The sequence below is a fragment of the Vigna unguiculata genome, chromosome 3 (assembly GCF_004118075.2).
Source record: "Vigna unguiculata cultivar IT97K-499-35 chromosome 3, ASM411807v1, whole genome shotgun sequence".
Classification (NCBI taxonomy): Eukaryota; Viridiplantae; Streptophyta; class Magnoliopsida; order Fabales; family Fabaceae; genus Vigna; species Vigna unguiculata.
In genome coordinates, this window is record NC_040281.1 from 47,407,590 (window position 1) to 47,419,210 (window position 11,621).

The 11,621-nt window shown below is 31.5% G+C and overlaps 2 protein-coding genes across 2 annotated transcripts; both read right to left on the reverse strand.

The window, feature by feature from the left end:
* Nucleotides 1-564: 564 nt before the first annotated feature.
* LOC114176209 (cytochrome c oxidase subunit 6a, mitochondrial) lies at nucleotides 565-3,473 on the reverse strand. Its single transcript, XM_028061166.1, has 4 exons — nucleotides 3,284-3,473; nucleotides 2,492-2,598; nucleotides 2,302-2,344; nucleotides 565-873 (listed from the first exon to the last, which is right to left on the reverse strand). The coding sequence occupies exons 1-4, from the start codon at nucleotides 3,396-3,398 to the stop codon at nucleotides 836-838; spliced, it is 303 nt and encodes a 100-aa protein (XP_027916967.1). The 5' UTR covers nucleotides 3,399-3,473; the 3' UTR covers nucleotides 565-835.
* A 4,849-nt stretch (nucleotides 3,474-8,322) lies between these two features.
* On the reverse strand, nucleotides 8,323-11,088 carry LOC114177683 (tubulin alpha chain-like). Its single transcript, XM_028063140.1, has 4 exons — nucleotides 10,826-11,088; nucleotides 9,761-9,995; nucleotides 9,283-9,653; nucleotides 8,323-9,196 (listed from the first exon to the last, which is right to left on the reverse strand). The coding sequence occupies exons 1-4, from the start codon at nucleotides 10,916-10,918 to the stop codon at nucleotides 8,543-8,545; spliced, it is 1,353 nt and encodes a 450-aa protein (XP_027918941.1). The 5' UTR covers nucleotides 10,919-11,088; the 3' UTR covers nucleotides 8,323-8,542.
* Between the last annotated feature and the right edge of the window lie 533 nt (nucleotides 11,089-11,621).

The window sequence follows — 11,621 nt, forward strand, 5'->3', positions numbered from 1 at the left end:
TATAAAATAAATTAAAAAGATAAAATACTTTTAAATGAATCGATTTACTTAACGCGAACAGATAAAGATAAGTTAAAAAAATTCTAATTCACCAAAAATAATAAATCAAATTAAATTAACTCAATTTCAATTCCACCCATATTAAACCACTCATATGAGTCACATTCACTTTATAACCTTTATCAGCAAGGCATCAAATTTGGTGGATAGCAGACTAAAAGAGGAAAACCCTCCCGTAAAATTCTTTGGTAAAATAATCCAACATTGTTCCCTACGCTCAAAAAAATAAAACTGAAACACATTCTAAATTAATACAACTACACCATCACTTACCCACTTCAAATCCATATTATCTTAAAGGAAACTGCCTAATTAGTCAAATTCAATAATGATGGAACCATAAACATTTACTACTCCCACATCCAGCGGTTAAAAATTCTTGTAAAATACCTACAGCAATTAACATTTTTATAATTTGGAACTTTTTCTATTCGCAAACATGGATAGCGTATCTTTAAAAATCAAAACAAAAGCTAACAGCGACCAGAAAACAGTTAAGGAGATAACATAATATAAACCTGCGGCCTGACGATCGATTTCTTTCAAAATTTATTGAACCAAGAATCGATATGAAAAGCATAATTTTGTTTGGCAATTTTATTTTGTTTCAACCATAAAAAACAACACAAAATAAAAACATGGCAAACAAATGTTGTCAAGTGCAAGTTGTAGATCACATTTCGAAAACCGCAATAGTCAATCACTATTTCTTGAACATCGACGAAAGAAATGCCCCCGGTGCCACAAACACCTTCATTAAACCACTAATACTCTCTTAGTGGTGGTTCTTAGTTTCGAATAGCCCATCGGGACCTGCATATCATAAAAGAAACATGTCATGCAACATGAAATCTTAGTCCAACGATATTTTGAAGACACAGGCAGACACAGTAGCATTGGATTACTAACAGCAGACGAGGGATGCAAATACACAAGAAATCTGCTACTAATGTAGAAGCAAACAGTAACCTCTAATCTTGTATATAATTCATATATCTAGACAAGTTTCCCCATAATTACTAAAAATGAAAAGAAAAAATTACATAAACTATTTTATAAGCTAAAATTAGTTTATCTATTCGTTATAATCAACTTTTTGGAAAACTAAATGATTTAAGCTTCTCCAAAAAATTATTTAAACCATTAAAGAAAGTATATCTTCTAAGAAAAAGGTATTTCAATTTTTTTTCTTATTATTTTGGTCTAATTACTCTTTTGGTACTTGTTTTTATCTAAGAGTGTCAAATTAGTCCTCCAATTTTTTTAAGTTTCAATTTGGTCCCAATTTTTAAAAAGTTAATACAATTTGGTCTTCATTTTAAATTTATTGAAACGAATCAATGATTTTTGTATCAAAATTGGTTTTATGATTATGTTAATTACATCAATAAAGCAAATCATCATTATTAATAACGTTAATTTTGATGAAAAATCCTTGATTCGTTTCAAAATATTTAACCAAAAGGGTGGGTAACTAAACCTATTATTTTCTACAAGTGTTTGTAGATAAACATGTTCAAACAGAACTATAAGAATAAACAACCACCTGTACCGTCATACTGTGATAATAAAGTTAGAAATTTATACAAACAACCAACGAAAAATAATGAGTCACTGAGAAATACTGGTTGGGTGTAAGAGCAACTTCAGTACCCTTAAAATAACTTCTGGTATCTATATTGAAAATTTCTTTACATTAAATCATTGCCAAAGTTGCAAAAATAAAAGAAAACTATGAGCCACAGTGTGACCCTTAGATTGGAGGCCATGTGCCTTCGTAGGTGCCATGCAAACAAACATGTAAAAACCGAAAGCAGTAAAAATAAACTCATTTACACCAGATCTCCAACTTAAAAACGGCATTACATGTCCTACTAGAAATTCTGATAATTGGAACCAATATATGCATAAAAACTGTGACTGAAAGAGCCCACAAATATTAACATGTGAATAATAAACCCAAAACAGCCACAACCCACCCTCCCTAACCATCCAGTAGAAACTAAATCTAGTATACTAATCAACAAAAGATGGCTTCCATTCACTAAACAAAAATGAAAAATGGTCATGTAAACAGTTCCTACACTATTATTAACAAAAAAAAGTCTATAGCCAACAAGATTTTCCATCACTAAAGGAACGGAGGGAAAATTCAAAACTATTCAAATATTTGAGAAATAATTACTACTTCTAAAGAAAGCTACACATCACAGATACGAAGACATAAAATTAAAGACATACCCCATGGGAATTCCTTATTGCGGATATGTAAATATGGGTAAGCCTGCGCAGAACAGTAAAAAGTTAAACTTTTGTTTTAATAATACAAAATGTACTTGAACATGCACTGGAGATGGGGAAAAGATAGACAAACACAAAATACAGAACAACAATCATAAAGAACTGCAGATGTGTAGAAACAAAAGCTCACAGGAGGTTCTTCTGTGTGTGGGTGGCCCTTTGATAGATTATAAATGGCCAAAGCAGAGCAACTGACAATGCCTAGATATGTAATCTTCTCCCATTTGGCCGTCTCGTCTGAGAAAAAAATAAGAGAAATAATTAAAAAATATAAAACAAATCTTTGAAATAAAACATGCAAAGTGCAATATAGGGGAGGTAGAGAAAATCTATCAATCTCAACCTGAAATAAAAGATACATGAAATTCATAACAGAAAGGTCAATATTACAGTGATGAAGTAAGACACAAAAATCCTAATATACTTTGCTCATTTAAACTGAAAAATGTTGCTATCTATAAATACAAACCCAATGAGTCTACATCCAGCAATTTAAACGCAACCACGCTATCGGATTCGAAACTAACGTCTGAAATCGAGATAATTGAAACGTCGATTTATTTATTTATTTATTATCATTTCGAACATAAGCGCAAAAATATTCAAACTTAGAGTCGAAATCAATGCACAAATCCATTTCAGCGGAGAATAAATAGAAATTACGAATCGATTTCAGCAAAGAAAGAAATCGACCGCAAACAGTTCACATTAAAAGTTAGAAAAAAAATAACGGATCGCATAATTCTTTTAATGTCAAATAAAATGGAGCTGGGCCAATCTCATCAATACGCAAACCCTTTCCGCACGAAAATTGACCTAATGCACGACACGCTCCCGCGAAACAAACCTATTGCAGCAGATCTAATTTTTTAAACCCTAAAATAAATAGGGTTAGAGAAGAGAGAGATGATAAGGTACTTACAAGCATCATCGTGATGACCAGCCGAAGAAAAGTTTCGCTTGGGAGCCTGGGAGCCACGAGCGCCTCCACGTAGGGCCGTTCGAAGAAAACCCGATCTTACAAGCGATGTCGCCATTGCTCGCCGCTTGACTCTTTCTCTTCTTTCTGTTTTAGCTTGAAGGGGCAACAGAAACAATAGGAGCTGCCTAAACGTGAGAACTGGTTATATATTGCACGAATACACCTGGCACAAATTCCATCATTTTCTGTCTAATATTTTACATTTTTCTGAAGAATCAATTGGGATTTTAATATTCAAAATGAACGGATTTTGTTTTTACAGCCTTGTAAATTTTTTTTTTTTTTTACCTTTCTAAAATTTAAAAAATATATATATATATTTTTCTTTTATAAAATTATGACTAAACTTTGGTTTAATTTTTTAAATAATTTCTTATATTTAACTTTTAAAATTGTAAAATTATTAAATTTTTTAGTACACATTTTATATATTTGAATTTCTTTAGTGATATTTGGGATTATTATTTGAAATTTTCTAAAACATATGTTTGGACACAAAATCTTGTGGCAAAAGTAATAATAGGTTTAATTGATTTTTGTTTTTATAATCACAAAATTTGTTTTTAAATACTATTTTTTGTCAAGGACATTTTTAGTCAATTATTAAAAAATATTTCTAAAAGTTCTACATTTGAATATTGTAACTTAGAATCCCTTCTAATTATATTGAGGAAGGTTGAAAGTCTTACATCAATTAAAAATAAAATAGAATAATCATATAGACCATCCATTCATCTATAACTATATATAAAAAGATTCTCTCTGATGTGTTCACATTTCATAATTCCAATTTTAAACAATATAAGTATTTATTAAATTTTTAAAAATTAATCGTTACTTTTAGATGTTTTATATAAAATCGTTTATCTTCTCTCCCTTTTTTATTCTTCTCTCCATCAACAGTTATTTTTTCATTTTTTTTTTCATTCATTTCACTTTGTTTTTAATAAATATAAATTTATTTTTGCATATTAAGTTAACTGTAAAATCCTATAAAATTGTATTTAAGAGTGATAGTGGTTTAAAAATAATGAGACTCGATTATTTTAATATTAAAAGATTTTAGCATATATAGGATTGTTATAAAAGAGTTTCATTGTTTTAAAATACATTATCTCTCTAGAGACCATTTCTCTAGAGCTCTCTGACTTCTCTCTAAGAATTTTATCTTTATGGTCATTTGATTGAAGAGCCGAGACCCGTAGGATTGATCCTCTCGGCGAGCTCTTCAAGTTAGACCAATCAATTTATCCGTTCGCGTAAGTTGAGTTTCTGTTGTCTTTTGTGCCTATTTTTGTTTTTTGTTACATGTGATTGCTTGCATGTGCTTTTTTATTCATCAGTATGAGTCTCTACTGATCAGTGATCATAATTGTATGTTTTGATCGTTCTTGTGATGTTTCTATGTGTAAATAGAGCATCTTGTGGACTTAGAGGTGTTTGGTGTTCATAGAGCTATTTAAGCAAGATATTAGGAAAGGGAAGCTAATTGGCTAATTGCATTGTTTTAAGTTATATACATTTTAGACTTACTAATTACATTGTTGTACTATGATTTGCTGGCCTACTTGAATTGTATGATGAATTTTACCTATTGATGTTTGAGGTTGTATATGAGTTGTGGTATGATATGAAATAAATGAAATTAGGGTATATGGGTTGAATTTTGTTTATCTGAAATTGTTGATGTTTGGCATTGCAATTGAGACCAATTGGTATTGATGTTTGTATTATACTTGATTTTTATCTGTTATTGACATTTGTAAATGTTCTTGGGTTGTTTGGATTGGCTTGAGTAGATATAATTATGCAGAAATAAGATTTTGTGTAATTTTGCAGACTCACTAGGTGAGTATTACTTACTAGGCAAATGGGCTGATTTGTAGAATTATGCAGAATACTGATCTACAAAATTATGCAGATTCGCAAACTCACTAGGTGAGTAATTCTCATTGGGTGAGTTTTCAAGTCAAGAACTTTCAAACTTGAGGCATTGACCAGGCGGGTAGTTCATAACTTAAATTATTCCTTATGTGGTCAATTGAGTATGATTTGAATTGTTCTAGATGTTATTTAAATTATTGATTGAGGAATGGGTTTATGAGCATACTAATTGAAGGAGAATTAGTGGTGGTAATCATAGTGTAAGTATTGATGTGGGAGTTCAGTTGGAAAGTTATCCTGATGCACTCTAATGACCATCAATTTCTCAAGTAGAGGAGATGAGACATGTGGTGAGAGGAGCAGGAAGTCCTAGCCTAGAAGTTTTACCTTGACCAAAGGTGTTAACGAACTTACCTTGTGTGTGGTAATGTCTACAGCTCTGTAGAGCATTGGATGCCACAACAAGTGCATAACTTACCAGAAATCGACATTAATGCTTGTATCTGGATAATTGACTTTAGTATTAACTGCTTGAGTGATTATAGATCAAAGATATGTTTTATAAACATGTATGTAAGTGTTTTGCATGATATATATATATATATATATATATATATATATATATATATATATATGGTCATATATTTTGTAAGACTGTATTAATATAGTTTGTAAACTGACTTATCTGTTTTGAAACTACGATGAACATCTTATTTTATTAGTTTTAAGCCACTAAAATTTAGATGTTACATTAATAACATTAGAATAACATTTCCTACTAATAAATATCATGCATATTTAAAGTTTACGCATGTATTTAATTGATGCCTATAAAATGGATGCAAACCTCATAAATAAGTTTATTTTATAAGATTAAGCTAGGTTTAAAGTTCATTTGTTAACTATAAGAGTGTTGAAAGGAGATAAAAACTCTAATACAGTTGGTTATGGTTTGTTGTCAATGACATTTTATATTCCTTTATAATGTATTGAGACAAAATGGATATGTACTTTGAACAAAGGAAAAAAATATAATTTTAATCAATAATTTTAAAATAAAAAACATATTTAATCTTAAATTTACGTTACCATTGTTTTTCAAAATTAAATAGGCTGGTCTGATAAATTAAACTTCTTTTACCACCCTCAGTTGCAAAATGAATTATTGGTGAATATGTATAATTTTACAAGCATCTTAATTATTATCTGACATTTTTCTAAGTTTAATATATCAATAATAATTTCTTAATACCATAAAATATTTAGAATATGTTTAAAAACTTTTTTTTGGGATGGTTTAAGATTGAATCGGTCTTTTTGCAACAGTACCTAAGCCGGTGTGGAATGAGTTTCAAATAATGATTGTTTCTGTATTCATTCTATTTTTTATTACACACTCCTACACATTTAATCTCATGAAAAGTGAGTAGTTGAAACTCGCATTATACTGCAATCTTTTATAATTTGAAAAAACAATTGTCATGTTTCCATTTTTTTATTTTAAGTTTAAATAATGATTTGATCCTAGTTTTTGTTCGATTTTTTTAATGGAATTTTACTTTTGTTTTTTTTTTTCAATTTGGTCTTTTTTGCTAACACTGTTAAAATAGTTAACGGATGTGAACAGTAACCGTCACGTATCATTTTGTGATTTTTTTTAATTTTTAATTTTTAAAATTTTTGTATTTAAAAGTAAATATACACGTGTCAAACTCATATCATGTCACGTATCATTTTTTTTATTTTTTTTAATTTAAAAACAATCCATGTTTCAAGCCAATATCATGCCACATGTTAGAATGAGTTTTTTATATTCAATTTAGTCCTAATATTCGTTACTTGTTTTCAATTTGGTCCTAATTCTTTTTTAAACCCTAAACAAAATATACTTTGTATATAAATGTTATTTGGATATTCCTATTAAAATACATATTTTTAATTTAGAATTAAATTTTATTTAAAATTAATTTTTAACCTCTTAAAATTTTAAATTAATGGTTTGATTGTTTTTTTTTTCATTTTAATTTTAAACTAACTCTAATTTTAAATTAAAAATATTTAATAAAAATGTGCATTTTAATAAGAATATTCATATATCATTTATATACAAATTAAATTTTGTCTTAATTTGAAGAAGAACAAAAAGGTTAAATTTAAAAAAAAAAGGACCAAATTGAAAACAAATAAAGAATATTATGACCAAATTGAATATAAGAAACTGATTCTGACACGTTGTATGATATTGGTTTGACACGTGAATTTTTTTTTAAATTAAAAAAATTAAAAAATCACAAAATGACACATGACATGATATTAGCTTGACACATGTACATTTTTAAAATTAAAAAATTAAAAAAAATGACACGTGGTGATTAGTGTTCACATCCGTGTTAGCTAAAATGATCAAATTAAATAAATTGACAAATATTAAAATCAAATTAAGAAAAAAAAAACAAAAATAAGATCACGTTAAAAAATAAAAAAAAAATCAAAAGAAAACTAGAACCATACCATCGTGTAAGCCTTTATTTTACGACTACAATCTGTAATATTACTACAGGATTTTTATCAATTCTTTATCGGACTAGCCGTGAGAAACCACTAACCTATAACTATGCGAAAAATTTGATTCGGTGGTGCATTATTATCCGATGGATTGAACTAGAAGGCACATCAGAATTGTAATGCTCTAACAAGAATATCTATCACCACAATATTAAAATAGTGTATAAAAGTTTCGAAGACAATCAATTTCATGTACCAAAAAAGTGTTGTGGTAAATCCTCATGTTATTGCTGTCTTTATTTCTAAGAAAATATCATTGAAAATTAAAAAGTTTCAAAGCATCATATATTTAATATTTATATTTTCTAATTGACATAACATATAATAAACTATTTTCAATTCATTATTAAAATAATTCTTAATTGATTAGTGTAAAATTGCACACTTTTTAAAAAAAATAAAAGTTTTCAATATCTGTATTTAATACATTTATTGTCGTTAAAGTAAATTGTATTTGAATAAATTTAAATCTGTACAGATTCTATTTTCAAAGGAGTTTTTTAAATATAAAGCAAAAGCAGACAAAGAACTTTTAAATTATTTTTTAAAACCTTGATTTTAACTGTAAACCAAGTAATTTGCTTAAGCCAAAAATAGGCTGGACCAATATCCCTTAGTACCGGAAGAGGGAAAGTTCCCTAAAAATAACAACCATACACCAAGCACGGGAAGAAAAACAACACGGCCAAAAGTAACATTACAGATTTTGTAAGTAGAAAAATATAACATAACAGTGCAAATTTCTTCTGATCAATACTCTTCTCCCTCGTCATCTTCACCGTCAGCAGCCTCTGCACCGACTTCCTCATAATCCTTTTCCAGGGCAGCAAGATCTTCACGAGCCTCAGAGAACTCTCCCTCTTCCATACCCTCACCAACATACCAATGTACAAACGCCCTCTTAGCATACATCAGATCAAATTTATGGTCAATGCGAGAGAAAACCTCAACAACACTAGTGGAGTTCGAGATCATGCACACAGCCCTCTGCACCTTCGCAAGATCACCACCTGGAACAACAGTTGGGGCCTGGTAGTTGATTCCACATTTGAACCCAGTGGGGCACCAGTCAACAAATTGAATGGTGCGCTTGGTCTTGATAATGCCCACAGCTGCATTAACATCTTTAGGCACAACATCACCTCTGTACATGAGACAGCAAGCCATGTATTTCCCATGGCGCGGATCACACTTGGCCATCATAGACGATGGCTCAAAGGCGCTGTTGGTGATTTCACCTACTGATAACTGCTCATGGTGAGCCTTCTCAGCTGAAATCACGGGAGCATAAGATGAAAGCATAAAGTGGATCCTGGGGTATGGCACTAGATTGGTCTGGAATTCATTAACATCAACGTTCAATGCACCATCAAACCTCAGGGAAGCAGTCAGTGAGGATATCACCTGAATATACAGCGAGAAAGTCAAGAAGGCACAGCCTATCACAACACAGCACAACAGTTATTTAAAATTCTTGTGATAAAAAATACCTGAGAAACTAAACGATTGAGGTTAGTGTAGGTTGGCCTCTCAATGTCAAGGGAACGCCTGCATATATCGTAAATGGCCTCGTTATCAAGCAGAACAGACACATCTGTGTGCTCAAGAAGGGAATGGGTGGAGAGAACACTGTTGTAAGGCTCAACAACAGAGGTTGAAACTTGGGGTGAAGGATAGACAGTGAAACCAAGCTTTGACTTCTTGCCATAGTCCACGGAAAGGCGTTCCAACAAAAGGGAACCAAGACCGGAGCCAGTGCCCCCACCTACAGCATTAAAAACTAGAAAGCCTTGGAGACCAGTACAGTTGTCAGCAAGCTTTCTGATGCGGTCCAAGCAAAGCTCAACAATCTCCTTTCCAACTGAACCAAAAACACCCTTCTTAGAATCTGATATTCAGTTCATTACAGTAAAATTGCAAAAGAATTAATATCAATGTGAAACAAATAAATAAAAGGAGCAGCATTACTGGTATAGTGGCCACGAGCGAAGTTGTTTGCTGCATCCTCCTTTCCGCTGATGAGCTGCTCAGGATGGAATAGTTGGCGGTACGTCCCGGTCCTAACTTCATCAATCACAGTGGGCTCGAGATCTACAAAAATCGCACGAGGTACGTGCTTTCCAGCTCCAGTTTCGCTGAAGAAGGTGTTGAAAGCATCATCGCCTCCTCCAACGGTCTTATCACTAGGCATCTGGCCATCAGGCTGAAACAACACGAATGCACCACAGATTACATCTAAAACAAGTTAAGATAACTCAAACATGGCTAAATTCGGTTTAGAATTTGTGCCCTTTTCTAAAGTGTTACTAGTTTCATTCTACCAGAATTACATTCAGATTCCAAGCCAAGGGGAAATTATCTAAAGTAAATAATAACAAAACTACTGCTTATTAAACTACCAAGCCATATATTTTTCTTCCAGAAATTACTACCAGGGTGGAATCCTGGCTGCATTGCCAGCACATAAAACACAACAATTAACACAGATTTGAAATCGATAAATCTAAATTTTCTTAGGTATTTTAGGTATTTTCCAATCAAAAATTGAGTATAACGACAGGAGACATAAATTAGGGAGACAAAACTTCAATTCTGATAGAAAAGTCAGAACCAAAAACAGTTACAGAAATGCATCGAAGCCTGTTGTTCGTTAGAAATGTAATGATAAATATAAACCAAAAAATTAAAAAAAAAATTATACATAAAATAGGCGTAATCATCAAATATAAATCTCAAATCACTCGAGCAATACGGCTCCAGAAGTAAATGTCCAGAAAATACACAACGTACACGGGAACCTGGGAACAAATCTGACCAAAATGAAAAAAATGTTGGTACAAAAACATAGAGTGCATACAGATCGGCAAATCGGTGAAGCAATACAGAAGGAAACACAAATAATAGACGCAAACGACAACAATGTGGTTAAGATGCAGAGGAAAAGCTAACAGCGGAAACAGAAACAGATCGACATTGAGCATGAGAGGAGATAAAGTGTAATGAAATGGAGAGATTAGGGTTGAGAAATGAGACCTGGATGCCGTGTTCAAGACAATAGAGCTCCCAGCAGGCGTTTCCGACCTGAATGCCAGCCTGGCCGATGTGGATTGAGATGCACTCTCTCATGGTTGCTGGAGAAGAAGGAAGATCGAAATGGAAAAGAAGGAAAGGGTTTCAGAGATGAGCGTTTATTAAGACGCCTCTCTGCTTCTCTGATTGAGATTTGGGTTACAATGAGAGAAGTGCTGTGGCGTGTGCGCTTGGTTTCGGTGTATTTATGGAAGCGGAGGGTAAGGGTTTAATTGCGGTTAATTATTGGTTTATTCTGCTAATGGTGGGGCCCATTTTTTACCTTCAAATTTTAAACTTGTTTGTTTATGCACCTTTCCCGGGCGGGTGCCATTCTGGCCACGAAGCACCTCCAACGTCCCACTCAGCAACCATTACGTCCAAAATTTATCCAACTTTTCATATTCTTCTTTTTAAGTAACATTCAAATTATTTTTTCCTACTAATTAAATAATCACCTTCAACTTTGAATTAACGTTAAGGGTTGATCGAATCGTCAACTCTGCAAATATTTATTATATGCAACCAATGTTTTCGGTAAACAGATGCAATCAAATTTAAAAGTCTTAATTATATTAATTAATTGCTCACATTAATGTATTTATTACTTAGATATTGATTTAACACTTAATATTTTTAAGTCTATTTTTTATCAGTACTTTATTTTCATCAATTAAATATTACACTTAATAATATAGTAGTGTATTTATTAAATATAATTATTAAAATATAAGTATATTAAGTATGTGACTTTTTTATT

What these genes read in the sequence shown, in the direction of transcription:
- LOC114176209 (XM_028061166.1), bottom strand. Translation starts at nt 3,398, where the DNA reads ATGGCGACATCGCTTGTAAGATCGGGTTTTCTTCGAACGGCCCTACGT. An exon ending in CACACACAGAAGAACCTCCT is followed by an intron (nt 2,345 to 2,491) that starts GTGAGCTTTTGT and finishes TGTTCTGCGCAG; the next exon opens with GCTTACCCATATTTACATAT. An exon ending in CAATAAGGAATTCCCATGGG is followed by an intron (nt 874 to 2,301) that starts GTATGTCTTTAA and finishes TATGATATGCAG; the next exon opens with GTCCCGATGGGCTATTCGAA.
- LOC114177683 (XM_028063140.1), bottom strand. Translation starts at nt 10,918, where the DNA reads ATGAGAGAGTGCATCTCAATCCACATCGGCCAGGCTGGCATTCAGGTC. An exon ending in GTCTTGAACACGGCATCCAG is followed by an intron (nt 9,996 to 10,825) that starts GTCTCATTTCTC and finishes GTGTTGTTTCAG; the next exon opens with CCTGATGGCCAGATGCCTAG. An exon ending in CGCTCGTGGCCACTATACCA is followed by an intron (nt 9,654 to 9,760) that starts GTAATGCTGCTC and finishes TTTTTGGTTCAG; the next exon opens with TTGGAAAGGAGATTGTTGAG.